General features: G+C 45.8%; 2 protein-coding genes across 4 annotated transcripts in view; one reads left to right on the top strand and one right to left on the bottom strand.

Annotated features, from left to right (window-relative positions):
• Positions 1–197: 197 nt before the first annotated feature.
• PHF5A (PHD finger protein 5A) lies at positions 198–7982 on the bottom strand. Of its 2 annotated transcripts, none has more exons than XM_074326460.2 (4): positions 7711–7982; positions 7160–7183; positions 6488–6654; positions 198–857 (listed from the first exon to the last, which is right to left on the bottom strand). In XM_074326460.2, exons 1-4 carry the CDS (start codon positions 7844–7846, stop codon positions 768–770), a joined length of 417 nt encoding a protein of 138 aa, XP_074182561.1. In that variant the 5' UTR covers positions 7847–7982; the 3' UTR covers positions 198–767. The 2 variants fall into 2 exon arrangements, with proteins under 2 accessions (XP_074182561.1, XP_019590114.1); XM_019734555.3 differs by lacking the exon at positions 7711–7982 and adding an exon at positions 7589–7689.
• Positions 7983–8362: 380 nt separating this feature from the next.
• The window catches only part of ACO2 (aconitase 2), a 39578-nt gene continuing 30880 nt past the window's right edge, over positions 8363–17060 (top strand). Inside the window, exon 1 of one of the 2 annotated variants that reach the window (XM_019734489.3) lies at positions 8363–8427. In XM_019734489.3, the coding sequence (XP_019590048.1) occupies positions 8392–8427 (36 nt within the window). In that variant the 5' untranslated portion in view covers positions 8363–8391. Of the gene's footprint in view, positions 8428–8561; positions 8751–17060 lie in introns of those variants that run through there. The other variant, XM_074326459.2, reaches the window with a different exon arrangement.

The raw sequence follows: 17060 nt of genomic DNA, 5'->3' as shown, positions 1-17060 counted from the left end.
AAAGTTGGACAGGAAGAAAAAAAGCCTCTAAAAACGACTCTGGTTTACCAATGAAAGGCATGGATGGTTTTGAATTCCTTCCAGTAGTAATAAGAGGTTGAGGTGCTCAATGAATCCTAATACCTCTATTTTGAATCACAAATTCCTGGATGACTAAAATAAATTCCTAGAGATAAAACTTAAATTGGGACGGTGACTACCAGAAAATAAACACCTGCTTTATTAATACAATACCAACAGAAAGGGTTTCCAATTTCTTAGAAGGAAAATAACATGAACCAGCACCACCTGGTAAGTGTTACAGGATTAAATGCCCACATTTATTGTTCTGAGAACTCCCTACCACACTGCAGATGTTTCATCAGGGCCGCTGCCATCAGAGCTGCTGTAAGAACACGTTTCTCACTGTGGGTGGCGTCAGTCAACTCCTCAGTCAGAAGGTGGAAATGGTATTATTCCCGTTTCAGAAGCTCTTGGTGTCGAGAGAACTTATCCATGTGGAAAACAGACTCTTGCTTCTTGAATTCAAGACAAGCCATGAACTAATCTATCAGTTTTTTCTCTGATACGGTCTGCCAGAGTGCTCTGAGAAGAATCCTTTTCCATTCCTACCACACTGTCTGGGTGAGAGGAGAGGAGGGTGTAAAGATGCCAGTGTACTACAGGCAACTGGGTGGTACTGTGCTCCACTCCCTTTCTGTTGGCAGCAGGTGTCTTTTCTGGCAGCTGCAGCAGCTTGATGGGGGGAGGAAGAGGCCGCCCACCCATCACCTCTTCTTGAAGCCGTATTTTTTGCGTTCATAGAAGAGATCTGTTTTAGAGCTCCCCAAATTGACAATCTTCGGGCAACCATCTCTCTGGAAAACAGAAGAAAAGTTGTTCAAAATCTCTTGAGCATGAATTGAGAGGGCCTTAGGATAAATATAACTTTTGGATTAATGGTCTAGCCATTCATCTTACCAGTTTAGTTATCCTATTTGATCAATTGCCAAGAACCTAGAAGGCGCCCAGAGCCTGTCTACCCTCAATCCAGTGGCCTGCACTTATAATACTGGATTCTCAGCCCACTTCTGTTGCTAGTATGATATAGCTGAGGTAGAATCTAAAACTTTTAAGATGTCCAAAGGGTTTCAAGCGAAAGGTAAGAAACAGTAATTATCTTCAGATCAAGCTCTCCTCCACTATCCCAAGGAGAGAATACCAAGGGAAAAAATCCTATTAGGAAATAGTACCTTTCAGTTTAAATACCATAGGAGAGAATACTGGGTTTGATGTGTCCTCATTAATTCACTTAATTTGACACACGGTCTTGGGGGAAGGGTGCTCCTGTGCTAGCTGGCTGGCTGCTGACGGTCCCTACTCTGATTTGTAATGACACCCCACTGCCCCCAGCCATTTTGTGAGCTTGAGTGGTTTCAGTGAAGCCCCTGGGAAGCTGTGTTCTGCACAAATGATGACTCCATCAGTTGATCTGGGACGATGGGAGGAAAACTGAGGGAGCTGCTACTGGAAAAAACCTTTACAGGTCTGATGATTTTATTATCTATCTATGTCAAAGGAGGTTGCTTCCTGTGCTGCTGGGCTATGGAATGAATTAGACATCTAATTTCTAGTTCAGCTGATTTCTCTTTCCAGGGACTGATATCAGTACTATACAAAAATCTCGGAAAACACACAAAGCCAACAGAAACATTTCATGATTTTCTAGAAAACATGTAGCACGTATTACACTGAGAATTACCATCTGTGGAATTTGCTGTGCTGAGGGAGCCAGGCTGTGGGCCCAGCCCTACCAGGGGTTTGCTGGTGAACTCTAGTAAGCCATGTCATCTGTACTGAAAGTCGGTGCAAAGGAGGGAAGTTGCCTCTTCTTGGCCCAAGGCAGCCTGATATTAAACACAGCAGTGCTCGACGTCTTTTAGAGACGCTGTGAAATTGCAAGCCTGTTCAGGCTCAGGGTATGGCCTGACTTGTGCAACTGTGGGGACGTCACTTCTCTCTGGACTCATATTCCTCAACTGTAAATAAGGGGACGATCAATGTTTACAAACTGTTATGTATAGAGCCCTAGAGAGTCCTGAGAGGGGCCACCCCCAATCTGTGCAGCTCCATTCTCACTCATAGCTTAGGTTACAATGGTAGGCTCTGGAGCCGGGCTGCCTGAATTCTGAGAAGTTAACAACCGCCCTGTAGCTCTTTTTAGTCACTTATACAATTATTACAATGGCAGATCCTACCTCCTAGAATTAAGAATCAAGAAGTATACTTAGAACAGTGCCTGGCATCCAGTCAGCTCTTAGTAAATTAAAAGAAATTGCAAAAACCAAATTATCAGCAATTTCGTAATGCTTCAAACGCTTCAAACACACACACAGCTTCTGTGTAAGCTATTTTTTGAAGCTAGGACTGTACGTATTAAAAAAGAGTTGGAAAACCAATGCACTGGATTTTTAGATCTTTGGCTTTTATGGCATTTTCTCTCACTGATTCTCACAGGTTTCCTGTTTTCTTGCCTAACCTCCCGTTTTTTATTTTCTATACATCTCCCATGGGTCTTGTGGTTGTTCCCAAATTCTACCCATGCTGTGAGAGGTGAGGATGTGCACCTTGGAACTGGTTGGCCTTTGTTGGATATGCCTGTGAGTAGAGAGCATGGGAAGGCAGATGGAAGGACTGGTAAGAAACCTTGGAGAGTGGTGCAGGAGAGTATCTGTGAGGCGAGCTAGAAGGCATTTTAAAAATACCTGCTAATGTCTGCCTCATGGTAGCTCTTTTAACAACTGTATGCATGAATACTAAAAATGCCATCGTCTCTCAGTCCTTCCAGAGGACACACTTCCCATTAAATTTTTATTTTAGGCAGCTGTGGCTTGAATGGAATGCCACTGGTAAATGTTTTATGGTCACTTAATTTCTAACATTTCACAAAAAAGGAGACATTAGACGGCCAAGTGCTTGTTTCCATTATACTATAAGCCCAATACCACATCACCAGGGGACCCTAAGCTGGGCATGGTGGTAACAACCCCAAGGAGAACTCGGTGCCTCTGGGTTTCCTTCCTGAGGAGACTGTGTCCAGCCCATTCTACAGCAGGAAAGCAAGCTACAAAAATTATGCTTGGGGGCGGCTTGTTAGCTCAGTGGTTAGAGCACAGTGCTCTTAACAAGGTGGCCGGTTCGATTCCCACATGGTCCACCGTGAGCTGTGCCCTCCACAGCTAGATTGAAACAACTACTTGACTTGGAGCTGATGGGTCCTGGAAAAATACACTTAAAATAAATAAAAGCTAAAAAAAAAAATTACCCTATACCAGTGGTGAATACCAAGGACTTGCAAGGAAAACTTTAAAACCAACACTAATCATGTACCAGAATATGACACACCAAAGGGAAATCTGTACAGAACTGAAATGCAGGAAAAGGCAATTTACAAATGTTAAGATCAGAAAAACACAACTACTGAAAGAGTCCACATCTCTATTTCTTACAAATGGTAGCACAGAATTCTCAACAGGTGCCAGTGGCCAGACCGGCCTTATTAACAGAAACTTGAAGGTTAAATGCTGTTCATTCTTTTAGCAACTGTTCAAGGAATACCAATGATGTAAAAACCAGACTGAACACTGGTTTGGGACCTGAGAGTAGTATCACGTTTTCTATCTGAAACTTTATTTGTAAAGACCTTCAAGCGCTCAGTAAATGCATCCATGAGGCAACAGGGATTATTAACTTCTTTTTTGTAGATAAGCCACACACAGCATGTTACCAGCAAAGCCAAGACTTGAACATGGGCTTTCTGCCTTCCCGTCTGGTGTTTCTTCTAACAGGGCTTCCCAGAGGCAAAACCCAAAACTTTCCAGTGGTTTAGGCAGTTAAAGAGAATGATAAATTTGTCAATTAACTTTGAAAAGTATCAAATATTTTTCGCATCTATCTAACTGCTCTGCTGTTCAATTCAATGGGGAGAAGAGAATGGTAGAAATAGCAAGAGGCACGTCCTTAACCACATGGGGAGGTGGTGAGAGGTAAGTGCTTTGAGTTAGGCTGTGCATCCTCAAAGCGGATAAAAACATCTTTAATAAGCGCATCTTTACCCAACCAAATCTTTTTCCTTGGTACTTAATTCCTTGTTAGGAAGAAAAGTTTTAAATTTAATCTAAAACTGTAATGATTCTCCTTAGGGGGGAATAATGCAAGAAAATAAAAAAGTAAAAATGTTGAGAAACACTGAGTTAGACAGACCTGGGTTCTAGTTCTGGATCTGCCACTTATTAGCCATATGACCTTGAGCCACGTTGCTTAACATCTCTGAGCCTAATGTCCTCATCTATATCATATGGAATTTTCAGAAAATTGTTCAGCACAGTACCTGGCACACAGCAAGAGCTCCACAAATATTAGCTATTTTTGTTTTCTGGTTGGGACCGCTGAGGAAAATGGTTTAAGTAAAAGGAGTAAAGGAATCAAGAGCTAAGGGGGATTGAGATGCTGCTGCACTAGAAAAAACTGCAAATCGGTCCTCTGGCAGCAACACCCAGAGGTATTATCCCTGACTCCTCAGTATTCCTGAAGCTTTGAAACACTCGAGAGACACCCAGCTGTTTATTGGTCTACTGCCCTTCAAAATGATGAACGTTGCAGGAAGGGAACAATAACAGGACTGCTCTGGTTGTGGGAAGATTTCTGCATAGGAAAAAGTCTAGGCACTTAATCTACATGGTGATCTGTAAGGCTGAGAGGCTGGATCATGTCACTGGACTGCTTTGTGTTCCTTGGAAACTATTGCCGAGTAACTGTGAGCTAGGTGCCTTCTCAGATATCCCCAGAACATTCTTGTATAATGTGAAGTAGGGGAAGTGATGTCTAGAAGAATGCTCAGGGACAGAATGAGGCACGAGGATCCAAAGGTATCAGGTCACACACCACATGCAGACGAGTCAGACAGCAATTAACATTTATTAAGCACTCTCTCGTTGCAAGCTTATGGCAGATAAGAACTCTAGCTACTACCATGCCCAAGTTCAAGAAAATGTCCTTAATAGACTCTTTGGCTAGTTTAAGATTTGTCCTTTTTCACTACTGTTGTCTTACCATTGTTTCACTGCTTCTACGCTAAATAATTACCAAGTACCTACTGTGTACCAGACACTCTGTAAGACGAATGTCTATGGATGACTTATAAGGTCAGCACCAAAAATGTGTCCCATGCTTACACTACTGCATGCCAAGAACTACACCAAGAAGTGGGGAAAAGGAGATACAAATATAAACCAAGGTCACTTTCCTAAAGCAGTGTCAACTAGCTGGTGGATCAAATCAAGCAGGGCATGATTTGACAGTCAAAGGTAAGTGCAAATCAGAGTTTAGGTAAGGAGGGAAGTTCAAGTCACCAACCGAAATTATGTTTTTCGTATTTTTATCGATGGGTCTTCTCATCTCCCTAAATAACAGAAGACTTAATAGTGTAAGAAGCAGTTTTATCTGGTTTGCTAAGTCCCACTTACTGAGGTTAGACAGGACCCAAATGCAGGCTGCTGAGGTGGCTGGGTTATTTCTCCTCAAAATGGACACCAAAAAGATTTACAGAAGGACAACTCGGTGTAATGGGGACACCACTTGGTTTAGTCAGACAGTCTGTGCTTGCCACTTTTTAGCTGGGTGAGGGGCTGTAAAATGGGGCTAATAATCATCCCTATTTAACAAAACTATTGTAAAGAATAAGAGAGATAACATCTATAACCTACCTACTCTTTGCTCATGGGAATATTAAGATTTATATATCTTTTGCCTTATCCTAGATTAGGTAACCAGATACTTTCCACTAGCCTACTGGTACTGTATCACACTTTCTTTTATTGTGTCTAAGAAAAAAACAAGCTGATTCATGAGACTTCCCCTAAGAAGTCTGCTAAGGAAAAATGGTAAAATTCGTCCTTAGTATAGATCTATAAGCCTTCTCTATCAAGCTCAAGGAGGTGAATAACTAGCCACTGCTACCACACAGTGTCAAGGGACACAAATCATGCGACAGAATCAATTCCACAATATCAAACCAAAGGCATTCTTTAGCTGAAATCAACCTGAATTTCCCCAAATTCAAATGTCACCACATCCACCCAAACAGTCCTTAATGACAGCAAAGTGAATTATTGAGTGGCTATCACACACCATGCACTGTGCTAGAATTTACAAAATATAGGATATTATTTCTGAATTAAAAAAATCAAGAGAGACATCAAAGGAATAGAGAGGGCTCTCCAAATTGCTGGTGTTGACAAAATCTGCTTCTCTTGCAGTTTTACCCTTGATGGAAAATAACTGCCTTTTATTGGACTACACCCAGTTGGGCTCAAAGAACTTGAAAAAATTATAACCTAGATGACTAGCTGAACATACTAATCTCCACAGATCATAAGAGTTTGTCATGGAGAGCGAAGTGTTTTTAAAGAAAAGGAAAGATCAAATGGAAGGCTTAGAACATACTCACATCCTTCTCCTGAATGGTGCACTCCTTACAGTAATAGGCGTCGGAGACTCCGGGGCCTCCACAGATCACACAGCGCCCCTGATAGGAGCCATAGTTACACTCATCACATATGCGCACCAGGGTGCAGGGACGCACATAGGAGTCACAGATCACACATTTGCCATCGCCTGTGAGGAAAAGAGAATGGAGTAATGCCCACTTACAAGTACCTCAAGTCCTCTGCCCTCCTCCTGCTATGGGGAAACACACGAGTCTCCTTCTGACAGCGATTCTGGGGCTCTCTACTTTGGCATCACAAAACCTGGCTTACTTAGTGTCCATCCCCACAATACATAGGAAGCATTAATCAACTAACATGTAAAGGGCTTAGAACAGCACTGGGTAGGTGATGAGTCTACATAATTACTGGCAAAAACTGTTGGAGACCAGGTCGTGCTACTTCGTGTCCAAAGCTAGAGATTTTCTCAAAACCTAAACACTGTCTAAAATGTGTAAATTGGAGTGGGGACGTGGAAGGGGCCTTTGGTTGCAGCCTGGCATCCAGTGTTTACATGCTTCCGGGCGCAATGACTCAAGGCCCGCTGAGGCCCCACAGCAAATGCCCATTTGCTGATTCCACAGAAACTGTGAGTAGGACGGGGTGGGGTGTTCGGGAGGGCGTGTTCGACTCACATTTTTCACACAGTCTTCCGATGGCTGCAAAGTAAAGAGTACAATTAGCATTAAAGGTTTGATGAAGAGAGAAAAACATCCTCGAGCTTGGGGTGTGGATAGGAGCAGGGACTGCAGCGAGCCCTGACCCATCCATCGTATCCTCATAAACTTTCCAAACCCACACCATCCTAAAGCCCCTCCCAGGTCTTGGGCAATAAAAGTTTCTCCGGACCCCACCCCGGTCGCCCGCCTTCGGCTCCCAGCACGAGCGCCACCGCCTTGTTTTCATCACAGGCCACAAAACCCGCGCGCTCCTACACTACCGACCGTGAGGCGGGAAACGTGGCACCTCCGAAGCAAGACTCTAGAAAGAGATGGGAACCTCGGACTCCCCAGCTCCTAAGACCACCCCCACCCAGGGAGCCGCGCGCAAGGAAGCGGTCTCACCAACACCAGCCTGCTTGCGGCAAAAGATCAAGTCTGGATGATGTTTAGCCATAGCTCGCACTCAAGCGACCACCGGAAGTCGCGGGAACTTCCGTCCGACCTTTAACCCCGATTGTACCTGCCTCCTTGTCGCCGTGATTGGTCCTCTAGGCTTCCATCAGCGTTCACAATCTTTGTACCATGCTCTGCTCCAATTCGCGCAATCAAAACCCTAGCGTTCCAAAGACGAGTTTCTGTTGGCGAGTGCGTGAGAGTCATATAAAAATGCCTTTCCCAGATTTGGATGGAAGAGACAAATGGCAAAGTGTAAAGATGAAACTTGTATTTGGATAAAACATCCGTGTTTTTTCTTCAAGACACATTCAAAAGGTTTATTGTACCAAATGCCACAGAAAAATGGAACAAAATAATACATGAACAAATTTTAAGAAAAATTTTCCATACATTGACATTGATATCTCTTTGATCAAAAATATAAAGTACTATCAACATATCTTAATGGAGCTTCAATTATAACAAATCCCAGAACTTTCTCCTTTCTAAACACCACTTATATTTAAGTATATTGCAATCTTGTTTCCAGCATATGTGGTTCATCATTCCGTGCTTTTATGCAGCTCTCTTTCCTCTTCCGGGTCGGTCCCTAACACGGGAGCTCCGCCCACTGCGCTTGAGGGACTCAAGCGCCTCTGCGGAGGCCCCGCCTTTGCCGTGACGTCTCTTTAGACCACGCCCCCCGAGGCCTTTAAATAGGCTGTTTGTCACGTCACTTTCACGCGACCTCATCTTTGTCAGTGCACAAAATGGCGCCCTACAGCCTCCTGGTGACCCGGCTGCAGGTGAGCGAGCTCAGGGCCCTCTGGGTTCACGGGGGCGGGGTACCTCCTACTGTGCCTGCGGCTGTGGGCGCGGCGAGGCTAGGCGGGCCCGACCTGCGGTGACTTTGTGTACCTGTCTCGACTGTGGGCCCAGCGCCCGTGTCCGATCCTCCGGCGCCCGAGGTCAAGGCGTCCCCGGCTCAGTCAGCTCTCCCAGCCCTGTCTCCGCCCCGCGGGAAGCGTGGGTCCAAGCAGCAGTGGCCGGGTGAAGAGTGGAGGCACTTCTTTCTCCTTGTTGAGGACTGCACTCCCCTTCCCCGTAGGGTTTCTTTCCGTTCCTCAAGGTGAGGACAAGGTGACTGGGGGGGTGGTCCTGATTGAGCCCGCTGGGCCCAGCGCCTAAAGGCCTCGCTTTTCATTTCTCAGCAGCAGAGACTTGCTAGCCAGGTGCATCTACAATTGCCAGGCTTGGAGTCTGGAGAAGAAACTAGAATCCTGTTGAATGTTTTGAGGATCCTGCGGAACACATAGCCAAGACTGAGGGGGTGGGGGTGGGGGTGTCTTGGACCCCAGATGTAGTAAATAGTAATAACAGTAGTCTCTCTCTCACCTTTGCACAAGATTGAAACACTTAATTCCTTATCATACTTTGAGTCATAGAATCATCTGGTGAGATGATTACTCTTATTTAATAAAGTAGGTGAAAGTTAACTGCTGTCACGGAAGTGGCCTGAGGATCTGCCTTCCTTCAAGTCCCTCTGTCTTCCTCCTTCATGCCAGCCTGTCCGCCCAGAACTTGCTGAGCCAGAGTGTGATCCTTGAGCTAACATTTGTATTTCTGAGAGTACTAGAATGGAGTATTTGGGGCTCACCGTTAGTTGCTTTTCAGTTACTAGGTGCAGAGGGTAAAGAGACACACGGTTTGACCTTGACTTTCCTGTTATGAACCATCTAGAAAATTGTGACTCCCAGATGTCTTTTTCATGTCTGACCTGACAACCCTTGGAAGGTGTTATACTTTAAGGTTCAATGTCAAGCATGCATTTGTTAATAAAAATAAAGCAAGCATTTGTAGTCATTCTTTGATAACCGTTTACATTGAACTTTGTGAATCTACTTTGAATCAAGTGGCACAACTTTGGTTATAGAATTTAGAAAGTTGTTATTTGCTGTACTCTCAGGAAACATTTGTTACTAGAAGTTATTTTTTTTTATCACTGCTTAAGTTTAAACCTTATGGTTAAAGTGAAATCATCATTTATCTTAAAACACTTCTGATCTCTCAATTCTGAACAAAGACAAAGAATTTGTCCTAATTATTTTTTCAGATTTGATTTTCCAGGTTAACAATGTGGAAATACTGTAGTTTCTTCCTGATCCTGCTGTGCCATGATGTAGTGAAGTCAGGCAAGATTATTTGATAAGACAAATGATTACTTGGATGAGAGGACTAATATCACAGTATTTTTGAACTAAAAAAGGATCTTGAAAAGCATGAGTGTTAGTCCAGTATAGGAAGAGATCTGGACCCTGTGACCTTCAGCAAATTACTTCTGTATTTTAGTTTCCTCATCTTTCAGTTGGGGATCACCTACATTGACAAACATTTATTGAGTTCTTGGTGATTGGCTTCCACTCAGATAGTTATGATGATTGTTATAAAGTCCTGAGAAAGTAGAATATATTTGTTTATGATCTTGTAGTCCAACTTCGTCTTTTACAGATAGAAAATCCAAGACCTTGGGAGCCGGAGCGGTTTCCAGGAGCAGGGTCACGATTAAAATTCAGGTCTCCTTGTTTGTTCATTTAGCTAAGATGAATGAACAGCATTATACCACACTGCCTCTTAGTAGCCAGGCTGTCTTAAGGAACGGCCAGCTAACATTGTCCCCTGAAAACCTTGGAAATTTAACTCTTGTTTAGCTCCATTTGAGACGTGATGGTACTACCTTAGTTGTCATGTCTGTAGAACCCTGTTCATACATACAATTTTTTCCCTGCCTCATTCACCCCATATTTACTGAGCACCCACTGCTTGCCTCACATGCAATGATAAATAAAGCAGACATTCCTGTTCTCATGGAGCTTCCACTATATTCTAATGTATTCTACTATGGAGAGCCTTGGAGATCTTTCTCACTCAAAATATTTTTCTCCTGCCCTTGGCTGGAAGACAGATAACAGAATGATGGCAATTACTACCCCGAAAATAAGACCTAGCTGGAAATCAACTCTAATGCGTCTTTTGGAGTAAAAGTAATATTGGGTCTTATATTTTATTTTGTGCAAATAACTATGGGTGGTAAATAAAAGGGTTTGGGCACTTGCAAATACTTTTCTTAGGTCTTTGGCTTTGTCTTGAGGTACTGGGGTGCAGAGTTTTCATTATGTGGCCTTGGGGCAGCCGTGTAACCTCTTGTGTGTAAATCTGAGATGGAACTACAAAGAAGTCTGACATTTGACAGAAGTTAAAAGTGCCTCTAGAAAGTATCACATTTTTTAATTATGAATCAGGTCATTCTGGTCGCATGTTCACTGTGGTACCTTCTCAGGTGTCCTGTGGTCAACTCTTGATTTGAATTGAGTGAATGAATGAATGATTGAATGGATGACGAAACAAACTTCCAATCTCAAATTTGGGCATAGGGAGTAGAATCACCATTTTGAGGACTAGGGGAGCACACCGTCGCCTTTTGGACCGACTGTTTCCAAAATGTTGATTGAAAGCTTACTGTATGCCTGGCACTGTTCTAGACACGGAGTGCAATAGAGAACAAGAATAGCAGAGCTTATATCGTAGTCCTGAGGAGACAAAATAAGCAAGTAGACAAATAAGAGAATTGTAGCTACTAAATGCGGTAAGGAAGATGAGATAGGATAGTATGGTAGAGAGAGTAGGGCTCTGACATGGCATGGCTTAAACCAGGGTGGTTGGGGAAGGCCTCTCAGAAGTGGTGACTTTGAACCAATATGTCAATGATAAGGCCGCCCTTCAGCATTTTGGGGAGGGGGAGACGTCAAGTAGAAGGAACAGCATATGCAGCATCTGAGATAGCTATGAGCTTAGCTGAGGATAAGAAACGAGGCCAGTGTGGCTGAGCTGTCGCGAGGAGAGAAAGGTCTGAGCAAGAGGTAGCAGGCAGGGTCGTGTAGGCTCTGGTAAGGACATCGGGTCTTACTCCAAGTGTAATAAAAGTTTTAAGCTGTGGAGTGACGGGATCTGATTTATAGTTGAGAAAAATCATTCAGGCTACTGCATGGATGATGGATCACAGGGACAAAAGAGGCAGGGAGACCAGTGGGGCTGTTGGAATTAACCAGGGAGTGGTGAAGGTGTCTGGGACTAGCGTCCTGGTAGTGGAGATATTTTGGAGGCAGACAGGTTGGATGTGTAGTGTGAGGGACAGGGAATAATTAAGCATGACTCCTAGGTCATGGGACAGAAGCAACTGAGGGATGGGTGAACTAGAACTCAGTAGTCATGTGTTTGCAGAGTGCTTGTGTAACTTAGGTGAGGGCTGAAGCTGGTTTATAAATTCTGGATCTTTTTATCAACGCTCAACAAGCACCTGTATCTCACAGGTGAGGAAGCTGGATGTCTCGCCCCAGGCTCCCTCAGTTGAGTATGAGCATCTTGCCTGAAGTGAGCCCTGTTCTATCTTGGGCCTTATTCTGGTACCTGGTGACTTCAAGAGGGCCACGTGGCAAGTATCTAAAATGAGTGTTGATGCTTGAGCAGTCCCACTTCTTTGGCTCCAGCTTTCTTTGACGCCCTGCTTTGAAGGCTCTGGACCTCTCAGCATAAAGCAGGGTGGGGACTGCAGGGAGGCTGCAGCATTTTAAAAAGCAGCACATGGAATAGCAGGAAACTTCTTCTGCCACAGACTTAATGTGTGGCTTCAAGCAAGCCCTCAACCCTCGGTGGCCTTTAGGTTATACACGTGCAAAATGGGACAATCAATAGCTATCCTCCCATTAAGCGTCCTGAAGGCCTAAGAATATTTGAAAAGTTCTTTAGACTAATGCCTTATAAAGATTTGTGAATAGTTTCTGGTGTTATTTTAGGAATAGGCCCGTAATGAACCTGTAGAAGCACTTTATTTGGGGGGTCCTAAAGGGCATGGAGAATGTTGTTTTTGTTTTTTTTTTTTGAGGGGGGGTTCATTCTGCAAAGCTTGGGCCAAAGGAAAAGGCAGCAGGTTTGGAGCAAGGTCTGGAATTCAACCTTTGCTGTGTGGCCCTGGGCAAAATAACTAACATTCCAGAGCCTCAGTTTCCTAATCTGTAAAATGGGCACATTAGTTTCTGCCTCAGGATAGCTGTATTAAATGGGACTGTGTGTATAAAGTACTTGGGGCAAATCTGGCCCAGCATATAGGCACTTGGGGAATGTCAGTCTCTGTCTCTAATCCTGGAGATGGCCGACAGCCTTCATCGCCCCAGCATTTACCCTCAGCTCATACATTTAAAAAAGACTGGCTCTGGGGAAATTGCTTGTTCCTTCCATAGTCTCCGTGGATATCGGGTATGTGACGGTTTTTCAGGAAAACCTTTTGGGTACCGCTGTAAGAGAGCTGGGAGAAGAGGTAGAAATGAATCCACTAAGTTGAAGGGCAACATTGAGAAAATGAGCTCTAGAATTACACTTGCAGGATTTTCATCATTAAATATTAAATTCCTTGGGGAATTTAGGCACAGTAGGAGTATTTCTGTTTTCACCCAGCGGAGATGGAGATTGAGACAGTTTCTAATTGGGAGCTTTAATTCTGTGGCCAGTCCTGGGAGGTTCCTAAGGGGTCTCAGGAGTTCCTTGAACCCCCGCCCCCCATTCAGTGCTGGGCTCCTCCACCTTCTGCTGGACATTTGTGTTGTTTCTGTTACTGTTGTTCACTGAGAGAGCTACAGAGCTGGTGGAAGATAAGGGCTCTGCCTCTGAAAGAGCTCATATGCTGGTGAGGAAGTCACTTTATAACTAATACACTGGGCTGAAGCACGGGGAGGGGCCGTGTGCTGGGTGGGGGCTGCTAACTCCAGACTGGACCATCCGGGAACTTGGATGTTGTGCTGGCCTGTTTAGTCAGGCCGCTGCCCCAGTCACTGAACTAGGTGTTGTTTCACAAATACTGCCTCGTTTGTCCTTCACAACCACCCTAAGAAGTCAGTATCATCAGCCTGTTTTCACAAGGATGAAACTGAGACCCCGAGATAGGTTAAATACTTGCCTGAGGTCACAGCTAGCGTGCAGCACAGCCAGATTTTGAATGCAGATTTGTTTGACTGCAGAAGGCAGGCTTTCTACCACCCTGCCAGACTTCCCCAGAGTCCTCTGCGGGGGGTAGCAGTGGAAACTGGATCTCTGTAAAGTTGGCTGGATAGAAGGGACAGTTCAGTTGGCTCCATGCCCTGTTTGTATGTCTGTCTGTTTGGGGCTGTGAATGCCTCCTGCTCCAAATACCTGCAGAGCTTGAGAGGGAGAGGCTGAGCCGGGTGAGCGTCACAGGCTGCCTCTGAGCTTGCTGAGGACCCCTTCTAAATGCTTTGGTGCAGAGCTGGGCGTTGGCATGTAGTTCACAGCGTGCCTGGAATCTGCCGCTGAGCCAGCAGCAAAGGAGAACTAGACAGACGAGTGACTGGATCAAGTGATTCCTTAAAGGAACCCCCTACAGCCTGGGAGCCCATTAGAGGCTGTCACTTGGAGAGACACGGCTCTCTTCCTCCTTTCCAAGCCTCGGAAGGGACTGCCTCACTTGTGTGCCTGCCAGTTGCATAGCAACCAAACTAGCTGATGGCCTTCTGGCTGGAGAGAATTGTTTAGCTTTGGATTCTTAGGAGAGGTGCCAGGCATCACCTACCAGGGGTGGGAGAAAATTGTTAGAAGCAGCGGAGGTGTGGGAAGAGGCTTCTTGTCTGCAGGGTGTTGACTGACGTGCATTCCTGTGTTGTCCGCCTACCGAGACAGCCCACCTGAGGCTTCCTGCTAGGAAGGGCTAGGCAGCTAGTTGCCAAGAGCTGTGAGCCCAAAGGCTGCCCAGGGTCATGGTCAGAGGAACCAGGGGCCTTACCCACTCGACCTGGAAGTCACCCTGCTGGTGAAATGGGCTGCTTCATAAGGTGGTGTGTTCCCCACCCCTGGACCGGGCCTGTAGATGACTCCGTTAGGCACTCGAGGGCAGAACGAGTGGATAAATGAGACCCGTCCAGTCCCATTTCAGTTCTGAGATGAGCTGTCCTGGTGCATGTGACCTGCCCTGTGGCTCCTGGTCTCTGGTGGCTGGGAAGGGAGTAGCGGGCAGAGCGGGACACAGCCCGTCGTTCTCCGGGACACAGGTGGGCGTGTGTCAGTGGCAGCATCTCATTCTCCCGGGAGAGCTGAGTAATAGCAGCTCACATTGAGTGAAGGCCTGCTAGGAACCCAGCGTTTGAGCTCTGTACTTGGCATATCTTTTTTCCTTGAAGAAGGCAATATATTCATAAAAGCTCTCTTCTCTCCATTACAGCCCACTGAGGCAACCACTTACAGCAGTTTTATATTTATCATTCTAGACTTTGTTCTCTGGATTTCCAAGTAATACATTCTTTCTAATCTTCACAAAATCTCTGCTCTTTTGCCCCATTTTACAGAAGAGGAAACTAAGGCTCTGAGAGGGGATGAATCTTATCTCCGGTCCCATAGCTAGGGGAGCTGCGATTCTAAGCCAGTGCCATCCAGCTTTAGAGTAGATGCCCTTTCTGTGACTTGGCACTGGGTTTGGAGTGTTTTTGCAATGGCACTCGACAGGTCAGAATGGGGCTGGTGACTACTCTTTCTTGCTGAAGCAGCTGCCTCCAGAGACTGGGCCTCCTTCAGAAGCCCAGCTTGTTTGGACAGCTCACTTGCCCACTGGTGCCCACCGACACGTGGTTCCCTAGGGCAGCACTGGTGTATGCCATGCTTCACGGATGGACAGAAGGTCAGATTGGCCCAGCCAGGCTGGCCTCCAGCCTGAGATGGTGTCAGTCCCTCTGGTTTGGACTGTTCTATGGGTACAAGTGGTCCCACGGGAAGGCATTCGTGTTTGGGAAGAGAGAGCAGCATGTCTGACCTTGGCCAGGTGGGGAGGCCAGAGTTGGAGAGGGTGTCCATGGGACGTGCCGCGGGGTGGACCCCTTTCCCATATGTTTTGGCTCTGAACAGGCACTGATGGCTCAGTGCAGCCTCTGCCAGGGACACTCACAACTTGAAAGCATGAGGAGGAGACTTGTATTTAAGTCATGGCTCTGCCTACATCGATTCCATCACCAAGTATTTCATGACCAACTGCTGCGTGTCAGCCTGTCCTGAGCTCTGAGTGTACAGTGGTAACCAGCATAGATAAGTTTTCTGCCCTCATGGAGCTGACATGTTAGTAGGATTGACTTTCTCACCTAAGTCTCTCTTTTCTTCTCTAAACAAGGAACACAGTGACCTGTAAAAGTCCCACTTGGCACAGTTGTTGGGAGGACAACAGAACGTAACCTTTGTGATCTTGCCTGGCAGTTTTGTTTGTTTTTCCTCTTTTTCTCGCCTCCCTCCCACACTCTGGTTCAAGCCGTTGTTTCTCAGTCTAGTTGCATAGGACACAGCTCCCTGGCCCCTGCTGGTGTTAAGAGCCTTGAGCTGCAACCGCTCGAGCCACCGGGCGGGCCCAGTTTTGTTTCTTTTTCACTTTTCATTGATTTCTTTTCATTTCTGGCCTGGCTGCCCGGTGGGGTCCACTTTGGCTTTGTTCCTTCCTTTAGAGTGTGTCCTGTGTCAGCAGAGCCTTCCGTACTCCTTGGGAGCCCTGGAGATTATCCCATCCAGCAAGGAAGGGGGCACTACCAGACCTCAGACAGACTCTACCAGGGCCACTCGGGTTCAGCCCCGTGGAGGACTGAGCCCACCTGAGGCTGCTGGGCCCAAGCACAGGTTGGGAGACACTGTCTACAGCATAGTGAGAAGGACATGAGCTCAGCAGGTTCCCAGCTCAGTGACCTTGGCCAGGCCACTTCCTGTCTCTGAGGTAGTTAGGGAGGCTGACCTCTGTACAGCAAGGTTTACCATAGTCGCTGGCACAGAGCAATGTGGCAGTTAACTGCTGTTGACTCCCAAACAGGTCTGAGGGCATCTGGCTACTGAACACCCTGATGGCAGATTCCCACCCAAGTGTAAAATTAGGGAGTTGTTTTACAGCAGAGAAAATGCTATAGGGATGCTTAGAATGGAGAAGACACGATTAGAGTTTGCAGCAATTTGAAGGGCTCAGGTGGAAGAGTGGCTAAATTCATTTGATCTGGTTCCGAAGGGCAGGGCTAGGAAGTGAGGCCTAGCGTGTGTCAGGCACTGGGTACTATCCTTTAATCCTCACTGCAGCCTGCGAAGGTGGTAACCCCGCTTACAGATGGGAAAAGCAATGTTTGGAGGGGTGAAATAAAACCACTCAAGGTCACACAGCTTGTTGGGCGCAGAGCTGGGATTGGAGCCCAGGTCTGCAACAGTAGAATCTGGCTGGCGTGTTTCAGTTCAGTGTACGTAAGAAGCGTTTGTTATTGTAAAATATTAATATTAGAGCCATCCAGTCGTGGAATAGGCTTCCTGGAAGAAAATGAGCGTCTTGGCCTCATGTTGAATCAGGGACTTTGGGAGTTTGCTGAGG

Source organism: Rhinolophus sinicus, chromosome 1 (assembly GCF_057876585.1).
Source record: "Rhinolophus sinicus isolate RSI-liver-muscle chromosome 1, RSI-T2T, whole genome shotgun sequence".
NCBI classification, from domain to species: domain Eukaryota; kingdom Metazoa; phylum Chordata; class Mammalia; order Chiroptera; family Rhinolophidae; genus Rhinolophus; species Rhinolophus sinicus.
This window is presented reverse-complemented; position numbering and strand designations above follow the sequence as displayed.